Raw genomic sequence first — 24,174 nt, forward strand, 5'->3', positions numbered from 1 at the left:
CGAGAGTAGTACCCATAGTAAACCGCAACGTTACTAATGTGACACTTTTACTTCTCTCTCAAAAGTTAGCCAAACCGTTCTTGGAATGACGTTTGCTAAAGCGCTTCCTGCCCTTGATCGAGTCAGTCTCGGCGTTATCTTTGCGGAGGTGGCCGCCGCCATGCCGCGAGGCGGGTATGTTGACGCCCTCGAGGGCGGAGTCTCCTCCCAACGTACTGGTCGGGGTGGTGTGGTTTGAAACGAGCTCGTTCAGACCTACGTCGGCTGAGTACGAGTTGGTCATGGTTTGCGCGAACGCGTAGTCGCGTGCTTGTTCGATGCTGTCGAGCCATTCTTGGCTTGAGTATTTGCTGCCGTCGGGGTCGCTCGTCGTACTCTTGGGGTCTTCGAAGACGTATTGCTTCTCTTTCTATGGGGGTGTTAGTGGGGGTTGGGTTGGGATGGGAGTGGGGTTGCGTACTGTTTCTACGAGCCAAGCAGTGAGGCCTTTGGAGTCTTGGAATGATCTCCATGCGCAGCCTGCGGAGAGCAGCGATACCTCTTCCTTCAGCTTCTTGTCATTCGTGCCTGCTGCGCACATCAGTACGCGTGCATTCGACGTTATCATGACGAGCCGTTGGCGCTTCTTGACTGTGTTGCCGCCGAAGAAGCGCGAGAACTTCTTGGGTTGCTCCACAGGCTCTTCTTTTCCTCCTACAACATGACCCGCCGGGTGTTGCGTCACAAACATGTTTCCCAGCTTCAATATCCGCTCGTCTCGCTTCGTGAGGACCGGTGACCAGTCGATGTCTAGTTGGGAGGGAGGGGGTAGTTCGGTGATGAGGCGCGGCTTCGGTCGTGCCTGGGTTTGGGTGGATGCCGCTACTGATGGCGTTGATGGGCCTGGACGTGTTATTGGCGTTTCCTGGGGAGTAGAAGGGTTCCTACCATTCAGCTTGATGGGCTCCTGTGCGGGCGGACTGTAGGCCTTCAACCGCGGAGCCTTCTGTTTCCACAGGCCTTTGCCCCATTGTATTCCTTCAAAGAAGGGGTGGTTCTTGATGTGCTCCATGGGTAACCGCGTCAACGGATCCAGCACCAACAGTCGCTCCACCAGGTCCTTTGCCAGCGGAGGGAAGCCATCCGGAAATGTGTATTCTAGACCAACAATCTTTTGGAAGGTCATGTACTCGTTCGCGGCCTTGAACGGTGGTCGGCCGGCGAGTAATTGGTAGATGATGCATCCGAAAGCCCACAGGTCGCTGGCTTTGCATGCATTCTTGTCTGTGAGGAGTTCGGGCGAGACGTATTCGGCGGTTCCGACGAAGGACTGCGCGCGGTCCATCTGCACGCTTTCCAGCGGATCGCCGGTTGTTGAGCTAACGCCGTTGTGTTTTTGCTCGAGGATCTTTGCTGTTCCAAAATCAGTAATCTTGACGTGCATCGCATCGTCGAGCAGGACGTTCTCCGGTTTTAAGTCGCGATGTATGACGCCCTTGTTGTGCATATAGTCGATGGAGTCCAGTATTTGCGCGCCGTAGAATCGCGTGCACTCGACGTCGAATGTGCCCATCTTCTTGAGAAAGCCCAGTAGCTCTCCGCCCGCCGCCAGATCCAGCACAAAGTAGAGCGATCGCTCGTCCTGGAAGGTGTAGTAGAGTCGGACTATGCCGGGATGCTCCGTCAGTCGGTTGAGGGTGTCTTTTTCGATGTTCACGTATTTGACCTTCTTCTCCTTGATGATGTGGCGCTTGTCGAGCACCTTGATCGCGTACTCGCGCAATGTCTGGCGGTCCGTGGCGGCCAGTACTGTGCTGTAGGAGCCCTCGCCCAGTGTCCTGCCGAAATTGAAGTCCTTGACGCCCTTCTTCACGACACGCGTTATCGGCCGTCCGTTCTGGTCGAGGTCCTGGCGGGTGCTTACAGCCGCGCCCTTCTCCTTCCACTCCTCGCTGCTCGATAGCGGCCCGCCTTCTACGCTGTAGGGTGAGCTCGATAATTGTGAGACTCCGGCATCCATGGGTATCCGCCGCGAGCTTCTCCGGGGCGGCATAGGGCCGTTCATGGCGGACATCTGGGCGGACTGGCGGTACGGGTCTCTCCTGCTGGCCTCTCTGACGGGCATGGCTCCGGGCGCAACCCGCGAGCTCGCCGTCCGCCGGATATCGCCCGCCATTGCGTCGTCGTTGTAGCGGTAGGTGCCCGGGGCGGTGGTGGACGAGGTGGAGAGGTTGGGGTGCTGGTACATGCTGGTGGAGACGGGGCGCTCCCGCATGGGCTGCGACGTCGGGGCGGCGCTGCGCTGCTGCTGGAGCAGTGGGCCGGCGGCATACGGGGGATACGCAGGCTGCTGGTGCTGGGCCTGGTGCTGCAGGGGCATCGACTGGCGGTGGGAGAGGCGCGGCGAGTGCGAGTGCGTCGACGACGTGTCGGCCAGGGGCGAGGGGAAGGCGGCCGGGGAGCCCGAGGGCGAGCTCTGGTAGGCATTGGCGGCGGGCTGCAGCGAGGAGTTGGCGGGCTCCTCTTCTATGTACGAGTGGGCATACGTGGGGTCCTGGGGCGGGTGTTGGGCGACGGCATGGTCGTGGTCGGGCGCGTCTTGGTGCTGCGTGGGCGGCGGCGAGTCGTCCTCGTCCGGGTTGGCGATGCGCAGTCCGCCGAGCGTCTGCGACAGACTCAGGTCGCCATTCATCGTGGCGGCCACGGGGCAGCGCCTTGTCTGGCAACGGCGGTAAACGAGAAGAGCGAGTGAGGTCGCAGCAGTAGCTCAGGCACCACCCGCGGCGCGTCAAAGTAGCCTCTTTTAGCGTGCGGAATACGAGCGTGCAGCGGAGGCATGGCAGGGGCCCAGCGGCCAGGGCAGTGGGCAGGAAACGACAAAGGCCTCGCGGTGAGGATGCGATACAGGGCGCCCGTCGTGATGCTCCGCTGCCACCGTTGGTGATGCCATGCTCGGCGACTCGCTGACGAACGCCGACCCACCGACACGGACACTCGAGTCGGCGATACACTACACCACTACCACGACATCACGACAGACGCGCCTTCTGGAGAAAAATTGAACACGCGTAGTAGCGCACACAGTAATACCTCACTCTAGTATCTCATGCACCACATGACGTTCACCTCGTGGCTCACCAGGGCACTTACATCACCAGTATCAAGTCTGGTAGCGATGCATCTTCACGGCAGTCAACGCGTAAGGTGCATTGACGTCCATCATGTCGGACGGGAAGGCGCTGCTATGCGCGCCGTCACCACCACTGCTATTGCAACGGCGCTTGCTAGATAACAGCAAGAGAACAAGAGTTAGATTCGGAAACCACCATGGCTCCAGGTAGGTAGGCTTCTTTGTATACTCGCCGGTACAGGCACCTCATCTGCACACCCTCTTTTGGACCCATATCCCTTCAGCTTCACCCCCGTCGTTCGCTTCCCAGTTGGTAAACATGTTACGTCTCAGACCGTCAGAACTCACCTTGACGCCCGACGATGTCGAGGAGACCTTTCGTCGCATAGCCATCAGGCAAACCTCCAGAGCGACCACAAACCTGACTTCCCGCCCTACAGGACAACCAGGACGGCCCATACTCAGACGTGGCGCTCAGAGATCGACTCGGGATGCCATCACTGCCCTGGGGTCCATTCCCATACTGCAGCCCCAACAGGCAACATTCTCTTCTGTGGAAGAGGAGGAGGAGACAGAGCATACCTCCAGTCAGGAAGCAACGCTGTCAACAGATCGTGACGATACCGAGGGGACTACTTCGTCCAGTCACGAGAGAGAAACCGAGCCACCGCAGTCTCCAGCATCGCCAACATGGTCACTGCCCTCTCCGGTCTCCCCACCTCGGCGCACAATGCATCTTCCATTTCGATTCGGACGAAGCCGTCGAACTTCCACTGCTCAATCTCCGCCGGATGCAGTCGTGGCAGTATCTCGTACGCCAACAAGAGCACCAGTCGGACATGCCAGACTTGGCTCAACTGGTACAAGCAGCATAGGCGATACCAGCAACAACTCCACGTTATCTCCATCTGGTGGGTCTACCGAAAGCACATCTGGATTGCGAGGCGGCGGAGATCGGATACGCGACATGGCTCAAGATACGCCTCATGCCCCGTCACCCCTACACCAGATGCAGAGACTAAGTTCGCCCGCATACCAAGAGCCATCAGGGGATCCTACCAAGTCGCCAGTCAGCCCGCGCGTACAGAATCCTACACTCTATCTCGAAGGCTACATCCATGATACTCCGGATAGTATTACGTATCATTTCCGGGAAAGCGATAAGTATCGGTTTTGGAGCATTGCACCGCACAGTGAACCACGGCGAGGTAGCGGTCGCCAGCCTTCCTCCGCACGAAGTTCCTCTACAGGGGCCGCCATGGGATCCCGTGTTGCAAGTCAAGCTCGAAGCCCCCCGGACCAATTCTTCGAAGACGTCTTCCGTACATTGCCAGCGGTCGAGCCTCCAACCAGACAATTTGCTAGGTCTTCCACCGTAACTCATGGGGAAGACTACCATTCCACTGCATCGGATATTTTCCATACATCCGGTGGCTCACTCCAGCCAGAACAAGCAGGCCCAAGGTCAAGGCACTTTAGTAGCGACGCTTCAGCTGCCAGTGCGCAATTCTCTTATTACGGCTCACTTGCCTCTAGTACGAGGTTCCCCAGCAGCGAGGCATCGTTGGGACGTGACTTATCCCGCGTTCAGCTCGATGGAGCGGCCGTCTCGAACGAAAGCCATTGCCACTACCCACCTGATAACCCCTTCGCTGCCCAACTGCGTGCAATTTCAGGTAGCTCGGCTTACTCCTCGTCAAGCAGGGCTGGATCTGGTCCCCACGGGCTCTCCCCGCTCCCTTCAATGCCTTATAATCGCACCGAAGCTGGTCACCCAGTGCCCCACGGCTACACAGGTGCCTACATTGACGCCACTACAGCGGTGGTACAAGATCTCGAGTCGCCACTTGATCCCTATGCGCAGCACTATCAGCAACAGCTACGAGCTCAAGCTGCTCGAGAGGAAGCTCTTCAACAACATGCTTTCCGCCAGCAGGCTATGCTAAATCAGCGCTTTCCTCCCCAGTCCCGTACAGAAAGTTTCCAAACCCGTCGTTCGAGCCATGGGCAGGGTAGCCAGCCACGCCCCCCACCTCAAATTCCAAATAGTGTCAGGATGCCCTTCCCCCATCAGCCTCAGCAACAATCACTGCGACCTCTGCAGTACCCGTCCGAAAGTACTGCCACGATGCAGAGCTCGCAATTTGGTGGCAGAGGTGGAAGAGGGGATCACCGGTCTGGTGAAAACGACCCCGCCTCGCCATCAACAAGTCGGGATCTAATTGCGCATCATGGCAGAGTGCAGGCGCAGAGGGCAGCATTTGAGCGTTTGCATAACCCGCGGTCAACGCAGGTCGAGACTGCTATCAACACATCTCGACGTAGCTTGCCGCAGACGACGGTTCCTCACGATAGATCCAATCAGCCCCGCGACTATGCGCAACCACCGTTTACAGCCATGGGGATGGCTCACCGTAATGAGGAGCGTTCGAGCACTCCCAATATCCCGCGACATGCAGCGCAAGGAATGCCTGATCGTCAGGCAGTTCCAAACGGAACCCGCCAATTCTTCGGCGAACTTCCTCAACGTGTACCCACTCAATCTTACCGCCCCCTCCCCGGCGCCCGCCACCTCCACCCAACCCGTGACAGCCCTCTCACAGCTCTCGCTCTAGACCATGGCAGTGGCACGACTAGCAGGCGCTCACGCTCGCCGCTCATTCGGGCCCGTACGCATAGGCGCATACCTCCAGAGCAGCGCGATCAAGAGAACGATGGGGACAGGTCTTTGATGAGGAGGGAAGAAGAGAATGTCCATGCGCGCTATGGAGAGGAGGAACAGCGGGGCGCGAGGATGGATGAGACGCCTCCTAGGATTGGGCGGGTGGAGAGGAGAATGTTGGATTAGGTGATATGTGGACTTTCTTATTGGGTGGTGTGGCTGGAGGGTGGTACGGTATGGAGCTGTTTGAATACGCTAGGTCATCATTCGTAGATGGATATGCCGTTGAACACGTGCCGGCTGGATGCGCACAGGCGGATTCTGAGTATAAAAGCTGCCCTTTGGCTTCTTCTTCTCTTTTGTTCATTCAAACTTCCACATTCAAAGTCTTTTCTCCAAAAACAGAATATGAGTGGATGATGGCTGCCTCCGTTTCCAAAACAGCTCACGCCCATCGTCATGTGCAAGTCACCAAAAAGCCTTCTCTCGCTACTACATGTTCCCTCCTTCGCCTGCCGATACCACAAAAGTTCAAAAGAAAAGATTATGTCGTCGTCTCCGCCTGGCTTCTCTCAAAAGTTAAATCACTACGCGACATGGCCTCGCAGCATTTCCGCCATCTCAACTTACGACGCACTCCCGACATATAAAAGCCTCCATTGAGCTATCGCCTTCCTGTCTCCTTAACCAACTTCCCAGGATCTCTTCGCAAAAATAAACGACGTCCTTGATCATGGTTTCGGTTTCGCTGTCTCGAAAAACGACTGACGACGATGTTGTATGTGCGGGTCGCCAGAAAACGTTGTGGCAGCTGGTGGATGTGCTCCCGGTCTTTGGAAGCAGTCGGGTATGGAGTGATGGGGTGTGCCCTCCTCTTCCTTTCTCCCAAAAAAAGTCGCTGTACAGAATAATGTTTCCGGGAATTGTGCGCCACAGCCTCGAAACGTCATGTCTACCCGGATATGGTACGGACACTGGACGTATAAATACTACGGCTCGACTCGCCCTCTCCCCCTCCCACCTAACTTTCACGAAAAGACCTTTCGGAAACCAAAATCGACGAATTTCACAATGTATGGAGTTTGTGTCTGCGTCTCTCCCAAAGACAGAACGAACATTGTGATGGGGGCAGTCAAAAAGCTGGGAGATATCTTCAATGTTTTCCCTCCTCCGCTCCGGTCCAAAACACACGAAACGATAACGGATGCTGCTTCTTCTGGTTCAACTTCTCATCTCGCGATGAACCCCGAAAGTATGAAGCGTACTTCCGATGTGGCTGCGCGCCTGCTGCTGGATTATAAAATGCGGTCGAGACCGAGTACTTCTTCTATACTCTACACCACGGTACCACCTTTCAAAACACTTGCAGCATCGCCATATGTGCTGCTCTTTCTCCGAAAATTCCAGACCTACATGGACATGAGAAGTGTGCGCCGGAGATCAAAACATCGCTACACTCAACACATGGACTGTCTGCTTCGCCGTCGCATTACGTCGATAAGAGTGGTAAAATTCTACATCACTATTCAGCACACAAACGCTTTTGGCGACTTCTTCATGCTGGCGTGCAACAACGCTAGCGGAGTATAAAACCACCCTCTCGGTGTCTCGATACCTACTTCTTATCTTCCACATTCCGGGGTTATTGTCCAAAACTATGAAACGCCTTCCCGATGATCTCCTCTTCTTCTTTCCAAAAACCGCCCTGTTTAACCGCCATGGCTGCTTCCTCCTCTTCGAAGGCCTCACTCAAAAGCATCCGCACACTGTTACATGCGGCTCTCCGCTACCCACCTTCGACAAGAAACCGGTATAAGCAGACCGGATGCTGCTGGACGACCTCTAACTCTTATAAATACCTCCCGCTGGTCCACCATCCTACCTCCATCATCCTCGACAACTCTTCCTCTCAAAATTTGTTGTGGCCTTATGATGGTCTTTCTGGCACCTCCTCTTCCAAAACCGCAAGAGTATAATCTTATGTCGCGCTTCGTCCAAACGACAACTCAAAATACCCGAGACCACCAAAAATCCGGCATGGCAACATCATGCTGTTCCAAAAAGTCAACGAAACCTGATCATGCAACCGCGCGTGCAAGGCAGCGTGTATAAAAGCTCCTCTTGGGCTCTTTCCAGCTTTTTACACCTCATCCTCACATTCATTGTGTGCGGTTTCAAAACTCTGTAGGTGAGTTGGATGTTCGCTCCTCTCCTCGAAAAAGCGAAAACTTGAACCTATGGCTGCCTGCCCTCTCCAAAACTACATGTCTCGCAATAAATGATTGCCTTCTTTCGAAACACGGCATACACCTTCGTAATGGCTGCCTGCCTTCTCCAAAAACCTACTCCTAGGACTCATGACTGTGTCCTCTCAAAAACATTACGATGGTCGTGGACATGTCCGCCTTGGGATGTCGATTTCACAATTACTTCGGCGCAGTAGAGTCGGTCTACTCTATTACAACGCTCGACTTATACACAACGTCATGCAGAGAAATATATGTCTTCTCCTCTCCGCTGAAAGACATTACCATTGCCGGCATGGCCGCATTCTCCTCAAATCGACTACGCCAAACAAGAATGATCTGCGTCGGCGCCACGCATACCTCAATCACTTTGGCGCAGTACACCCTCACTCCCTATTTCTGAGCTCGATCTGTCCAAAACAAAATCAAAATAGCTGAATGGTCTCGGCGGCTCTCCAAAAAAACCATTGCGAGATTCACGGCATGGCTGTGTTCTCCAAATCAGACAAGAACACAAAGATGGTCTGCGTCGGTATCTCGAGCATGCCGTATTCCTTCGACTCTTCTTCCTCGAAATCTCTCCGCTGTTGTGCGATCTCTTCAAAAAGCGAAAAGAGAAACCCATGACTGCTCGTCGTTCTCGAACACTATGGATGTTCTAATCATGTCTGCTTTCTCCGAAAAAGACTTTACACTTCAAAAGGCCGAGTGCCTTCTCAAAAATCAAACGGAAAGGCGGCCATGGCCTTTCCTGGAGTCCGGGTATTTTATCTGCTTGGAAGCAATTGGATCTTCACTATCTGGTCCTAGGTTCGATTTGTTCAAAAACAAAGAGGGAGCTATGGCATGACCGGTGCTGTTCTCTCAAAACTCAATAAACACAACAGATATGACTGAGCTGTCCAAAAAAGCCCAAATATCGTTCGGATGGTCGGCGCCGGCACCACGAAGATATCACATACTTCCCATTCTTTTCTTCGGAACATCCGCACCACCACTGTTATGTGCTTGTTCCGAAACCCCTGAATAGAGAGTTACATGACCTCTGGTCTTCCACAAAAGCCAGTACCCTCAGTCTTATGGTGTTTCTGTCAAGAAGATCCTCATCTGCAATCCCATGTCGCGGCCCGGCACCGCGGGTATAAAAGCCATCTCTATCGCACCGATTTCTACTCTCCATCCGTCCTCCCATCCTGGAGTCCAAAAGACAGGATGGTGCAGTACATCGAGTTCGTCGCTTCTGAAAGTGCACCTCAAGCAGTATATGCGGTCGTTCCTCGGAAAGACTGCACTTACAGTTGAGAACACTTCACGGCTACTACCATGCGACTCCGTCGAGCACTCGGAATGGCGGGGTCAACCATCTGATCTGATGCCGTACTATAAGACATACAAGTACAATGGGATGGTCTTCCTCCTCAAATTCTTCCTTCGCTAGCTTTATGCTCCGGCCGAGCGTTGTGAGTATAAAAACTCCAAGGAACGGACTCAGCTGCTGCTCTCCATCCTTCTTTTCACACTGGAACCTTTTCCAAAAGACATGACCGATCAAGACATGGAGTCTGTCGGCCTTCAAAAACTTCAAGGGGACTTATCATGGTCTCGTCTTTTCAGAAATGCCAAGGGAAGACACACATGGGCACGTTCTGTGTCGGCGGTGGGTTCGAATATCCGCACCCGTACCTGGCTTTTTGAGTTTCGCAACTCCAAAAGATCTCCAGATCTTATTCAAATCACCAAGCTATTTGTAAATGGTGTTTTCCGAAAGCCAGACTGCCCAAATACCGCTTCCGCCTTTATGGCCAATAACATGAAAGACTACGGCATGTGGAGTCGAGGGTATAAATTAATCCCACAGCAACACTGATTCTCTGATCTCTATCCTTATATATACACTGGAAAAGTTCAGAAGAAACAGCCGTATGGTTCTGTGGACTTTGTCGTTCTTTCAAACAACAACACTATGGCCAAATGACCGCTGCCTTCCAAAGTACCGATCCGTAGACGCATAATCCTCGTCAGCAGGGTGTTCAAACTCACGCTCGAGGTCCTTGTCTTGCATCTAGCATCTTCAAATGGGGTTCAAAATTCATCGAAAACATGGCGGACATGACTCATGCTGTTCTCCAAAACCAGACTCCGCACATACCGCGTCGTTCTCTAAAACGACAGTCTTTACATCGTATGTGCTCTGGACTTGCGGGTATAAACTCTACCTTCAGGTCTCCCTTCTTCCTCTCTTCATCCGCACACTTGTTGTGTAATTTACCAAAAAACCGAGCACTCTGGCCTATGGTTCTGCCTTCTTCCAAAACTACTTCGCTTACTCCTGATGACCTTCCCGGCTGGTCGGCGAACAACAAGACTCGGTCCGCTTTCCACAAAATATGATCTACTATCGCTATGGGTGTGACTCAAAATGCCAAAATGCCTCGAAAGGCAGACATCTTTTGAAAACAACAAAAAAAGGGTACAAGATTATGGCTGTTCCGCGCAATTTGGACCACTCTAGGATACCTAAAAAAATGCAAGATTAGTGGAGCTATGTTCGCTGCTGGTGCCGAAAGCCTAGTCGGCACGCGGCATGTTCGCGTTGCTTGTAGACGTACAAATATCCATGGAGCGCATTTATGGCCTCCTATCAGATTGGTCTAAACAACTACATGGAGCTGGAGTGTGGTTTGAAATGGAGTCTTACTTCAAAAAGCTCAGGTCGACCGATTTATGGCTCTGAGGATGTATAAATACAACAATGTCTACTGCCTACTTCTTCACTCTATTCAATACCTTTCTTATTCACAACAAAAACAATACGCTGAGGTCACAATGTTGCCCAGTTTTCTTCAAAAGGAGTTCATGGGTAGCGACATGTGTTGAGCGAGTCGCGTTTCCAAAATCTCGACCGAAAATCCTGATGACCTCCGCGATGCACTCTACCGCTCTCGTCTCCGAAACACGCTTTCGTCGTACGCATGTCTGCGTCGCGAGACCATCTGCGCTCTAGGGTGGGACTATAAATTGTGCTTTCCACGGTCGTAGCAACTTCCCTCTTTACGACCGTTCATCGGTGATAATTCCAAAAAGACATACTGTACCTGCCATGTCTGAGCTGTTCCGCTTTGACCAAAATGTGGTAGCTAGTTGAACATGTCTCGTCTGCGTCTCCTGGCAGGACAGCTTCACCAACTATCAAAGAATCGATTCTTCAGCGTACTATGAGATGCTGGTCGAGAGACATCGCAGCGATTTATCAAGTGAAGCATCGACCCAACATACCTATAAAACCAAAACCACACCCGTCCACGTCGATGCTTCCTCCACCTATCTTGTCTTCATTCTTCCGAAAAACCAAAAACCATCCTTCCATGACTTGCTTCTCCCGGCAGTTGCTTGCTCGTCTCATCCACGCACGTCATATCCTACGCACAGTCACAGTCTCACGTCCACCCTACGAAACCGTCAAAAGCAATAAATCACCACGTCTCCGAAACAGCGTCATAAATGCCACGTGCCATACTGAGCTGTGCCGCTTCTACAAAAAAACGAATGGAGCGTAGCGCGATACAGCCTGACCCGAGTTCGAGATGCAACTCCGAAGTGGATGAAGTGGATGAAGTGGATGGGGTGGATGAAGTGGACCGTGATATCATACGTGGTGACACGTCACATGTTTTTGAGGACAGACTGCAAGAGACAATAGTACTGCATGTGCGGGGTGCCGCGATGGAGAGGGTCCGCGGAAGGGTCATGTCGGTGCGTGGCGTGGAGGGTCAGATGATGTTTGCATGTATTGTGAGGTGTGTTGGTGGATGTGGGCGGATGTTGGTGGACTGCGCCTCTATTGCATCGTGAGCATCGGTGCTAGCCGGTGGGCTTTGAGTTTTCGCCATCGCTACGAGCCTTGAGCCATCGAATGCGCGTCGCCAAGCCTTCATCACGAAGCGGTCGCCTCTCAATACGTGTTGAGCTGTCGCCGATTGTCTATGAGACGTCGCCCGGGTTTGACGTCGGCACTGCGGGGTCCGACATCGAGGCAAAGAAGACGACGCGACGAGACGAGACGACGAGAAGGAAGACTCATATCTGCGGCAAGATCAGTCGTGTAAAGATCAAATCCAATGACGTTCTTTTGGGGGCCGCCTGTCTTCTTGTGGCCCAGCGACAACAGCTACATGCTGAAACTGCGAAGCGCTGAGGGACAGCCAGCCCGGGCCGTCGCAACGCTCGCAACCGCCAGCCCTCAAACAGCAACAAGCAGATCTCCCGCCAGCCTTACACAAGCAAATTGCGCAAGCAAACCGCATACCGGGACCGCTTCCAACGGTTGCGACAAGCTCCGATGCTGCCATTTTTGGGATTGGGGTGACACAAGCGCTTCTACGTGGGCGGCTCGCACGAACCCGGCCTCGATATAGCAGCCGCGGGGAATTGGGCGACTAGTACAGAGCCTCATCTGGCGCTTCGGCTAGGTAACCTTTTCGAGGCGCGTGGGATGCAGGGATACGGATTCGAGATTGATGAGGTTCAGCGCGAGGGGTTACATGACCACGTCGCGGATCGCCTAGACGGAGGACCTGACATAGGCAGGTGGTGGAGGAAGCGGTGCTATCCAGTAGTCGACGTGCAGCGACTTGTCTTAGCTGGCTGCGACCTTCTAGAACTGGCGACGACGGCGGTGGAAGCGTGATTGGCGAGGTGGGCGAGGCGGTGCAGCGGCTGTTGAGGTGGTCTCGAAACTGCGAGGCCGCGACATTGATTGGTACGCTTTAGTTGCATGAAGGTCCAGTCTTGGCATGCTCGAATACCGCGTGTGCGCTGGAGCAGGGCAGCAGAAGACGAACATGGCGTTGGTCGTGCTCGCTGTCATCCGTCGTCGCCCAAAGAGGCTGGTAGCATCTGGGATGGAAACAGGTGTGTTGAAACAAAGATGACTTGTTTGCAGTGCGCGCTGCCCAATGGGCGCAGACTAGATCCCTGCGCATGACGGCGATCCATGGATCGTGGTGGAGAAATCCGAGCTCCGTCCACCGTCTGGCCGAGTGGAGTTGCGATAGACACGCTGTCATGCGACTGACAGATGGCAGGGAGTAGTCACCTTGAAAAACTATGCCGTGGTGCATGCCGTGGTATGCCGTCGAGGCAAGAGGGATGGCATACGATGGCACGGCAATGCAGCAGTGTAGTGGCGGCTGAGCCACACTCTTCTCCATACTGCGAGCAACTCCTACGGCTACGGCCGAATTATACGCATGCAACGCGTGTTCGTGAGGCAAAATGCTTTTCTGCCCAAGAGGCCAACCAAGAGTAAGCTGGGCTCGAAGAGGCTGGGTTGTAGTGCATTCCGCCCACAAATTCGTCACCGTCTGCTGGCATTCCGCTCGGGAGATATATGGGAGCAGGTGTGCTGCTACTGCGTGGTCGCATGCTATTCATCAACCGTAGTGCTCTGGCTCCACCTAACCCGACTCACCGCCTCAATATCTGTCTCCCAACCCGGCAACGTGACCCAGCTACGAGGCCAGCAGACCCTCTAGTTCCGGCCAGCCTTCCACAAGCACCGTGATTGTCGCAGTACATAGCGGTCGCTGCTGCCGCAAACTCGAGGCCTGCAGTGCAGCAAACGTCGTGTCTGTACCAACCCAATATTTCGCGCACTCCACTCCAACACCTCGACTCCAACCTGCATCCATCTAAAACATACTCGACCGCCTTCGAAACGCGATTCGCATCACGGCTCTATTGGCTGTCAATTTCGCACGCCTAGAGGGCCCTGCGCTGCGTGCAAACCATTGGCTTGGACTTGAAACAGCCTATTCCTGGGGTCCTGCACCTCACCACTCGCAATCTTCCAGGCACCCCAAACGGGCCAAACAGCCGCTGGCCTGAGTCCGGCGTGGCGCGCTACGTAGCTGTTTCCTGTGCGTGAGCTCCATCCATTGGATCCCACACGCAGCCGCCGAACCACCACCCCAAAGGATCCGACCCTCGACTTGGAAACGCATCGCTACCCGCTCAAGGGGCCTGCGAAATAAGTATCACGCCGCCTGCCGTCGATACTTCTTCCTCACAGTCAGTCACCGGCTTCACTTCTCCATCCTCCCTTCTTTCCTCCTGTCATCCTAGCGGTGCAGGTGCCATTCTCCACACTCCGGCAGTGATTCGCGCTCCACCACCGACTTTCCCTCCGACTTCCCAGACTGGCAGCGCCATCTCCCGTAAAATTTCAATCGCTTTGCACCTTCCGACTGGACTCGGACTCTTCACCTTCACCTTAATAATTGTTGCCTTGTCTATTCTGCCGACTCAACCTCGTCGTCAGCCACGCAGCCTCGGACTCCCGCTTACCATCGTTCAGACCGGAATTCCGACTACGCCTCACTACAGGGCATACACGGCATCCACATACAGTTCGACATTCACTTAAGACTTCACATCACCTTCGGGACTACTACTCCATCAACATCATGCCTTACTCACCAAACCTCGTCGCCGAGAACACGGCTGCCCTGGACCACTTCATCCAGCTCCCGGTGTCACATGACATGATCTCGTACCTTGCGCAGAAGGCCACACAAGTCATCCGCTGCGAACCCTCCATCAACAAGAACCTCCCTCCTACACCACCAGCCTCGCCACCCCAGCATGCTGCCTCCAACATCCGCGAGCCTGCCCTGCCTTCAGTGGAGGAGTTCATCACATCCATCGTCGAGAGGTCACATGTCCAGACTGCCACCCTCATGACTTCGCTCGTCTACCTCAGCAGGTTACGGTCGCGCCTTCCTCCCGTTGCCAAGGGCATGCGATGCACCGTCCACCGCATCTTCCTCGCCTCCCTCATCCTTGCGGCTAAGAACCTCAACGACTCCTCGCCCAAGAACAAGCACTGGGCCAGGTACAGCGCTGTTCGCGGCTACGAGAACTTTGGCTTCTCTCTCACCGAGGTCAACCTCATGGAGAAGCAGCTTCTGTTCCTCCTTGACTGGGATCTCCGCATCAGCACCGAGGACCTCCACTACCACCTCGAGCCTTTCCTAGCGCCCATCCGTGTCTGGCAATCCCGCCAGGCCGAGAAGGCCAGGCTCGCAGAGAAGGAGAAGGAGCTTGCCCGTCAACAATACCAGCTCACCGCCGAGAACCTCTCGCGCTCAGTCCACCCATATGCGTCGCAGTCCTCCCTGTCTTCATATGCTCCTCGGCCCCAGAGGGGACCACGCTACATCCCATCCTCCCGCGCACCATCGCGCACACCATCTCTATCACCACCTACCCGAAGCTCCTCGGTCTCCACCTCCTCCGAATCACCCGTCAGCCTTCACGACGAGCCTTCAGAAGCGATCCTCCAGCGCTACGACGCAGACCAGGGCGCCAACGTTGTATATATCAATGGCCCTCACTCGTACGTCCCCAAGCAGCAACACGCACTCCCGCTGTACGACACCCAGCCGTCAAAGAAGGTCAAGACCTCTGCGGGCGGCATCTTCAGCAGGATGTTTGGCCAGACCGGTGCCTACGCCGGCCGCCAGACTACCTATTAATGCTATTCGCTACCCCACCACCCTCGCTTCAACAGCCTAACGACTTTCCTTATTGTTCCCCAATGACATGATCTGATGAAAAGATGCTCACTGGATGGACATCTCTTCGCCCATCTCGTCATCTCTTCTTGCATTGGCCGGCGTTATAACACAATCTCAGCATTTGCATAGCACAGCATTGTACCGGCGTTGGGATATCAATCAGATCGGAATCTTGAATCGCATCTATATTGCGATTCTCGGCGCGACCGCCTCATAGTAGTTTAGCTCTCTTATAGCTTTCTCACAGCCCACAAATAACTATATACCGCGGGTCCTCTGACTTGTCAGATGTCTTTGCGAGTAATGGGAAAAAAGGAAAAATAAAACATTTTGTTCAAAACACAATTCTTCCGTCTCGTGTTGTTTCCGTCTCCGTCTCGGAAAGTATATTCTTGGCAACGGGCGTTCTCCTCTGTCAGTGTGATTGAATGACTCTCCCTCCCGTGTATCCCCTTCGCGGTTCGCAATTTCCGTAAATTGGGGTCTGACATGCGCGCTAGTGTGTGGGACGGGTATCTTATCTAGCTAGTGCGGACGGATTTCACTTACAGATAGGTCCATGGTTTGGTGGCGCACGCTCTTTCTTGACGCGATTCATCAATACGCGACTTTGTCCAATATTTCTCGCATCGCATGATGTTTCTCATGCCGCACCCAAACAGGGCGATCTAATCGCTGTGCGGTAATTCGCGCGATGCGGAAGATGAGCAGACAAGACTGCATACAGGGTGCAGCATAATACTCAGCTAGGCATAAATGTTCTATCCACATAAACACAGCATGAACTACACCGGTCACTACTCCTACACAACTACACAGTACAGCCACAACGCCATCCGAGACCCCAGTAAATCTCATGCTCTCTAACTCGCGATGATAGCCAGTCGTTCTGCCTTGCACGACACCTTCTGCGGGCCGCATGCGCAGCCACAATAGGCTGACCACCTTGCCGACCACACATGACACTTCAAATGCACACTTCACCTGTATACCTGCTACAGAGCCTCCGCAGCCAATATATCACCAGCTGAACAATGAGTCTGAGGACGGCTGAGTCGCGCCGGTCAAGCAGGAAGGGCTGCCTCACAACCTCCATGCACCCTCGTCATGTTCGGATCCGAGTCCAATAAATCCCACCGGCATCAGCATCAGTAAACCTGGGAATAAATACGCCATGCCATGTCCCACATCTAACCCGTAACCCGTAACCAGGAATGCAGAAATCTTTTACCTCGGCATCTCTCCTATCTAAGCTATCTAAGCTATCCCTCGATGTAGAGAATCCACAAAATGCCAGATAGCGATGGATGGCACGGCAAAGATGGCAATATACGATATGCAGGAGTCAAGGAGCTTAGGGGGCCCGCGTAGATCAAACGGGTTCTGAGTGGCAGGAGAGATGCGCTAAGCTTGGTTTGGGTATGGTGGGGGGTTTCAGGTGGGTGGCTTGGCGGTAGGGTGTTTGGGTGTGGTTGGTTGGTTCGTCCAACCGAGGGGGAGGGAGGGGAGTTGTGATGGTCGGTATTTGTTGGAATTTGGATTGGCTTGTTGGTGGGTTTGGGTGGATGGCGTTGACGCGTTTTTGTTGCGCATGCAATTGCGCGTTGGGAGCTGGATGTCGAACATGGAAATTGGAGTTGGTGATGTCATCGACGGTCGTGATCGGGTGGGTCTCAGTGTGCGACGCGGTCGCGTTATGTGTTATGCACGATACTCTTCATCCTTCTCGTTATACTCGAGCTCACGCGATCCAGCTTATTGGTCAGTCAGCGACGTGCTCCAATTTTCTTGCGATGCGCCAGATGAACCGTTCACCGGGTTTCAATGGCGCAACACCTTGCGGCTCCCAGACCTAGGTACCTGGGACACTTCATCTACGATTCCCAGGCACCTTCGGCAGTCAACGTCCGACGCTCAGTTAGCAGAAGGCCTATACCGTTCAGTGCATACGAAACTGCACAATGCTTTAAGCCCTATATTCATGCTGCGCTCCTCCATCGAGTAACACGCATTACCTGCCAACCCGACAAGAGCAACACAAGAACGCAACAAGGAGAACCCGTCGTCCTTCAGCTGGATATCTGCACAATAACGATATCTCGTCCTTGTATAAGATCATGCACATCCTCAGAATTATGTGAAGACTTACCGCATGCAGCCACGATCACAGTGGATCCATCGTCTCAGGCATGAAATCTCGCCGCACCTGATACAACAACTGTCAACACTTGCCTGGTAACACGGGTAGCCTGGCATGCCAATGCCCAAACACCTCAACCACCGTCTAAGATGGCCAACATGAGGATTCCTTTCGCTTTTTGCCATCTTCGTCGCTCGTTCTCCATCCACCTTGAAGGTTTTTCGTTCTTTTCGTAACCGCTGGCCGGTCCCTTTTTCGCTCGTTTTTTTTAATCTTTTGTAATGGTTCGGCAATTCACGTTCTTACCAGGGGATCGGAGGGATACGGGAGATGATGGCAGGACGGTGCGGTATAGCCATTGGGGACGGTATAATACTTTCTACGGACTTTCGTTTACGACGACGCTTTCGACGGTACTTTTGCTGGCGCAGCTCAACGAATGCAGAGTTACGGGTCAACTCTTCACTCTTGCGAATAGGTTCCCAGGTTCCGCTGCATTGGTCGTACAGCTTCTCGCCGCCTTCTTTGGACTTTTGCATCTCGCGGTTATCTGCAAGCTTATCAACTATGCGCTTCGATTGCGGCTCAACAAGGTCAGCGTTTCCCTGGATGTGTTGCGCACTTGGGTGGATATGAGCATCATGCGCGTGGATTGGGACTTGCCTCTACGGTTCTTCTTTCCCTCCGTATTCGTCGTTCTTCTCAGTCTTGTGCCTGCGGCGCTCTGGGCTGGTTCAATGACACCATCGGTATCGCGGACGGTGGACAGCGGCATGCTTTTGATCCCAAGCTACGAGGACGTGTCGATGATCAAAGAATATCCGATGATGATTGGCAGTTCGGGACCGTCGCTGCGCACGCAAAAGGGCTTCTTCACATATTCGGTTGGCCAGCAACAGAGCAGTCAGCTTCTGGCATCAGCGGCTCAGGCGTCTTCTTTGGGTGGCGGGCCCCATGTCCATCGCAAACTCGACAACACTCAGTTCAGCTACCGAGGACGTTCATATGGGGTCGGTGCATCTATCGGACTCATGGACCAAGGAATCAGGTCGAACAGCCAGGTTGCGGGATACATCTACCAAGAAGAGGGCTATCTGGCAAACGTCACCTGCACATACAACGCAACTTCCAACTTCACTCTTTCCGGACCAGTCAACGAATGGATCTATGCGGCTTCTGGGAATCTGCCAGACAGCGAAGAAGGTCCGGAATACTCAAACTACATCGGCCACGACGGCAAAGCCATCGTAGCGATGGGCGTAGCGTACAGCGACCGTTCGCCTCGCCGCTACCTCGCCATCGCTGCAGGCTCAGCCTATTCCTTCCTCAACACCACGCAATGCGAATTCGACTTCACCCCCACACTATTCAACGTCACCGTCGACGTCGGCAATCTCAACATCACCGTCAAGCCCGTGCGCACCATGCCCGATTTTAATCCTCAGCGAAACGTCACGCGCACGGTTGTGCGGCAATTCGAGCTCATGTCTAACGACATGACGAATCTGTATGTTTCGCTGCTTGGCGAAGCGTTCAATTCCAGTATCGCGGCATACAAGATGTCAGAGACTTTCAATAATCGGACGTTCACTGAAGAAGAAGCAACACTCGCGGGTCTTACTAATAGCATGGTTGCTATGGCTGATGATATGTTGGTTGCGTATGCCTCTGCGCAGCTAATGGTTGGACGCATGTTCACTCAGCAACCAGCGAAGGTCTACGTCTACGCGCTGCAGTTTGGGCAACCGAGTTATATCTACGCTATCTTCACACTAAATCTCGTTATCATTCTCGCGGTTGTGTTTGAGGCCGTGCGCACAGCAGCGTGGTCTGCGCTTGGCCGCTTCAACTACCTTGATCCACGTGATCTCATCGTCGCTGCATCAAGAGGCGGAGGCGACATCGCAGCTGCAGCCGACGACATCATGGAGCGGAGAGAAGGGAGGAGGATGAAGCACATTTGGCTATTAAGCGATCCCGACGGAGGCAACGGGTCCCTCATCGTCAACCTACGGGGCGACCAAGACGGACACGTCAAAATCGAAGTGGGCGCTGGGCAATGCGCGAGAAACGCAGAGAGCGCATACCCGCCAGACGAGAAGAGCATGTATGTGGAACATGGCGCTGAGACAGAGCGGGGGCCGTTGACACCCAAGACACCTATGAAGATGAAAGTTGGCATTTTCGGGTCAAAGCAATAGAAGACATGGGCTTAAGACAATTGCTCAGTGTTCGGCGCTTGGTGCGCTTGGTGGAAGTGGGTGAAAGAAGATGCGTAGATCAGTTAATGAGACTTTGTTGAGACTTTGTGGTTTGGTCAGATGATGGGCATGTGTGGACTGGAGTGAGTGACGCTGCAACGTGACGGAGGAGGGTATGTGAGGAAGTTTGGGCCAGGGGACGGGGGATATAAGAGGATGAAGATGTTCGTGGGAGTGAGGAGACATCAACACAGCATCACATCTTCACTTCCATCTCACAATACCATCACAACAGCATTCCAACCCTCATCAAACCACCAACAACCAGCACCACCTCCACCAACATGTCATACCCACGCGTCGTCCTCAGCGCTACCCCCTCCGCCTCCCGCGGCGAACTAGTCGCAAAACTCAAGTTCTTTTTCCAAGAGGCCTCCACACTCTCCCCCCACGAATTCGACGCCTGGTTCTTCGCTCTCACCATCGATGATCGCGCCATCGTCCACGATATCCTCCAACCGCTGCACACCAACTGGCCCAGTCAAGTCGAATACCCCAACGTTATCGCGTTGGTGCACTGGCTACGTGAGCACCGTGCCGAGTACCGTGCAGAACGAGCTGCTGCCGTTGCGGATGGCGCTTCAGAGCAGGAGGCAGAGGGAGGAGACGAGAACTTGACAGTGGAGGGGGTCATGAAGATGATTGAACAAGTCTTGGCAGCTCAGCAGGCAGAAGCGGCAGCTGCGCCTACCGTACCTGAGCCCGAACCTCCTGTTCCTGAACCCACCTGCCCTGGAGGTATCGACGAGGAGCCGCAGCCGCAGCCCATTCATCCTCACCCATATCCTGTTGATGGAATGGATGTCCTGGCCGTCCTCGTCATGGTCCTGGCTCCGGCATGCTTGGTACGTCTCCTGATGATCTTGTTTCTACTCCAGGTTCTGCGACAGGCCTCTAATGGTATGCGACGTCTCTAGATCGGTGTGGCATTGCATCGGCGTTGGTTCCGGTAGTTTCTGGACTACGGAGTTTGGGGTAGAACTGCTTTGAGGATTTGATTGGAGTTTGCGTGGTTTCTTCTTTCTTTACAAACACTCGCTGGTAGACTGACTGACTGGGTTTCGTTGTTGTCTTTGATCAGGGTGTTCTTGTGGTTTCTTGTGGTTTTATTTGTCTTTCCAAACATGTCTTGGTAGGCGTTGTTAGAGTTGGGAGTGTTCTTTCTTGTAGTTGCAAACGTAGACAATAGACAAACCGGCGATGTTCGGGATATAAACGGTGTACTTCCTGTGTATGAGTGAACTTCATCCGATAGCATCATCAATCACACAAGAACAACTTACAACGATAATAACCAATCTCAACAACACAATACCAACAATGTCCAACAACAACAACAACAACACCACCCCCGCCAGCGACGCCACCATGGCCGAGCGTCTAGCCTACTACGAGAAGTCCTGCAAGCGAGCAGAGAAGCGCATCGAGAAGAAGAAAGCTCTCGTCGCCAAGTTGGATGATGAACATGCGGCCCTGAGAAAGCAGCTCAGCGAAGCCAAGCTCGCACCGACTCTAGACATGAAGCGCATCGAAACCCTGGATGAGAAGATTAAAGAGAACGATGCAGAGCTTGAGATGGAGTTTGAGCGACACGAAGAGCTGTGCAAGGACTACCAGAAGCTGATCGATATGAAGAACCTGCCGGAGGCCGAGTTCATCGCTAGTATTACGGAGTATGAGAACGCGGAACCGGAGCGTGACGGTGGCGATGGCGAGGGTGGAGAGGGCGAGGAAAAGGAGGCTTAGGTCAAGCCAAGAGGTACAAGGTATGCAGATGGGGTCTGGTGGTCAGTGTAATAGCCTAGAGTAGCTCATTGTCGCTCTCTCACCAAGGTCAGAGGCCGACTTTGGGCTTGCACGAGGCTTTTCCTTAGAAAATACATGTCTTGACATGGAACTTGTGGGGTCATTCGCAAAGTGAACGTGATACAACCACACGATTTGACAGTGCATGTGAGCATATTGAAAGCCAAGTGATCGCATTGAGAAGAATAATCGGCGTTAAAAGGCAAACAAAAGTACAAACGGTAAGCTATGCGAACGCTAAGGGCATGAGGTGAAAGCAAAAAGACAACCAACGATAACAGCGATAACGGCGATCAAGCTCCCCAGTCCACCATATCGCTGATCATGCCCAAGCTTCAGGTACTCTCGTCGAGGACCTGGTCGCAGACAGCGCGGTGCTTGATGAAGAAGACATCCAGGCCCAACTTAGCCTTGGTACCTGAAGTGAGAAGAGTCTGGATATTGTCGCATGTCTCAGGGTGGTGCGCACAGAGATCAGCGATGCAGATGGCAAGCTGGCCTGTAGCCATCTTGAAAACAGAGTAAGCATCACAGGTATGAGGCATAGTCTCGGAGACCCATTCTTCGTAACTCTCGTTGTTGAGCGTTAGAATGGCGTGAAGTAGGTCGGCTGCGTCATTGCAGCTGACTCCGGGGATCTCTGGGTCGCACAGGGAATACAGGCAGATCCTTTGATCGTCAGGAGTGAAGGGGAAAGATTCGAAATCCGTCGGGAGAGATGGGTCGCTCGCGTGCATCGGCGCCGCAATAGCTCCTGCGCAGTAGCAAGTATCGTTGAAGTGTCCGCAGAAGTCGCAGTCAGGTTCGCACTCGCATGAGGCGGCCCGGGAGATCACCGGGGCATCGATGGCTGGGTAGACTTTCTTCATCTCCTCCATAACCTCCTCGCATGGGAAGCCCATCAGGAGTGAAGCATTCACGGGGTCGCAGACTGTGGGGTATATGGCACGAGCATACGACTCTAGTGCCGATTCATCGCAATTGTCGACTCCAGTGTGGTACCTCCGGACGATGTTGCAAAGTGTTGGGATTACTGAGTGATGTGGGGTTGGTAGATGTGTTGGCTCAATGTCGTCTGGAGTGTTCCGATCTGCAGGAACGCGACGTCTTGCCGGGTAAATGACCCTGGCTAGGCATGGGCTGTTTCCTGGTTTTCGTGGCTTCTTGCAATCCTGGCAGTCTGTTTCGCGAGGTGCAGGCGCAGGTGGTGTGAAAAAGCCCCCCCGCGACGTGGTGGAGGTGGTGTCCGATGGTGCTGGCCTGTGCGGAACTACTAGTCCTGATTCGGTACTCTCTGGCCTAGGCGGAAGAATCACTGACGATGTGGACGGCGCCGGTACGAAACCGGGGGTCGGTTCATCGGAGAACTCAGCGGTCATGCCCATGGTATACGTGAACTTCATGGTTTGAACCTCCCGCGACTCGGAGCCGTCCGTGTCAGATCCGGAGTCGGAGTCGGTATCCTCTGCCACATGATTTGGAAGGTTGCCCGTGTGACCTTCAACGCTGTCTGCACCGTGTGTTGTAAGGCCAAAATACTGGTAGTCGTAGCACGACTTGATATCGGCAAGAGACTTGGAATCTTTCAATACAGTTTTGCGATCGGACGTATCGCATAGGACAAGCTCAATGTTGTCTTTAGGGGTGCACGGATGCGAGTTTACCTGCGCGGAGCCGTAAAAGGTTCGGTGACAGCTGTGCAATGCGAGTTTGTCATGGAATGGGTTACCTCGAACCGGGTTCAGGTTGATCCAGATATCGTAGAGGTTGTTCAGATCGATCGTGTAGGCGAAGTCGATCTCGTTGGCGCCCCTGTTGATGCCTTCGAACTTGTCGGAGATCTTGATGGCAACACCAGGATTGAGGGGGGACCCAAAGTGCCATGGTTCTCGGTACTGACCATTAGGCTTGAGAGGGACGTTTTCGGTGAGTGAGCTGCTGAGCCACTGGGGTACAGACCAGATGTAGACCGTGTATGGGCAATGGTTGGTGACGATAGCTCCGGCCTGAGCCAGAGCCGCGAGTGCGAGGACGAAGAAGGCTTGTCCGAGCATTGTGTTGAGAGGGTTCGGTATGAGAGATGATGCAGTCAGCAGTAGCAGTAGAAAACACTGGAGAAGGGGTTGGAGAAGAAGAAGAGACTCGGGATGGGAGACGGAGTTTATGAGCGGTAGAACGTGTGTTTACGTGTCGTCATAACGAACACAGGAAGTTGTAACATCGCCCGCTGCTGCCATAAGTTGGAGAGATTTGGGGAGGTGCGCCGGATGCGTTGGAAGGTAGCTCATGCATTTCGTGAGATCTTCCAAGCCTATTGCTAGCCTAGCTTCCTGTTAGACCCCCAGAGATATCGGTGAGTAATCATTTGAAGAG

General features: G+C 53.7%; 5 protein-coding genes across 5 annotated transcripts; 3 read left to right on the forward strand and 2 right to left on the reverse strand.

Annotated features, from left to right (window-relative positions):
- Positions 1-58: 58 nt before the first annotated feature.
- Positions 59-2,671, reverse strand: J4E79_007104 (uncharacterized protein; the record flags this gene model as incomplete). Its single annotated transcript, XM_049355972.1, has 3 exons — positions 59-409; positions 461-882; positions 928-2,671. The coding sequence occupies 3 exons, from the start codon at positions 2,669-2,671 to the stop codon at positions 59-61; spliced, it is 2,517 nt and encodes an 838-aa protein (XP_049209426.1).
- An 11,810-nt stretch (positions 2,672-14,481) lies between these two features.
- J4E79_007105 (uncharacterized protein) lies at positions 14,482-15,552 on the forward strand (the record flags this gene model as incomplete). The annotated part of the gene is made up of 1 exon (XM_049355973.1): positions 14,482-15,552. One exon carries the CDS (start codon positions 14,482-14,484, stop codon positions 15,550-15,552), a length of 1,071 nt encoding a protein of 356 aa, XP_049209427.1.
- Positions 15,553-18,471: 2,919 nt separating this feature from the next.
- On the forward strand, positions 18,472-19,935 carry J4E79_007106 (uncharacterized protein; the record flags this gene model as incomplete). The annotated part of the gene is made up of 1 exon (XM_049355974.1): positions 18,472-19,935. The coding sequence occupies one exon, from the start codon at positions 18,472-18,474 to the stop codon at positions 19,933-19,935; it is 1,464 nt and encodes a 487-aa protein (XP_049209428.1).
- A 344-nt stretch (positions 19,936-20,279) lies between these two features.
- On the forward strand, positions 20,280-21,741 carry J4E79_007107 (uncharacterized protein; the record flags this gene model as incomplete). Its single annotated transcript, XM_049355975.1, has 2 exons — positions 20,280-20,895; positions 21,269-21,741. 2 exons carry the CDS (start codon positions 20,280-20,282, stop codon positions 21,739-21,741), a joined length of 1,089 nt encoding a protein of 362 aa, XP_049209429.1.
- A 395-nt stretch (positions 21,742-22,136) lies between these two features.
- Positions 22,137-23,855, reverse strand: J4E79_007108 (uncharacterized protein; the record flags this gene model as incomplete). The annotated part of the gene is made up of 1 exon (XM_049355976.1): positions 22,137-23,855. The coding sequence occupies one exon, from the start codon at positions 23,853-23,855 to the stop codon at positions 22,137-22,139; it is 1,719 nt and encodes a 572-aa protein (XP_049209430.1).
- Between the last annotated feature and the right edge of the window lie 319 nt (positions 23,856-24,174).

This window comes from Alternaria viburni (genome assembly GCF_023758015.1).
Source record: "Alternaria viburni strain BMP 2772 chromosome Unknown scaffold_15, whole genome shotgun sequence".
In the NCBI taxonomy this organism is placed as follows: domain Eukaryota; kingdom Fungi; phylum Ascomycota; class Dothideomycetes; order Pleosporales; family Pleosporaceae; genus Alternaria; species Alternaria viburni.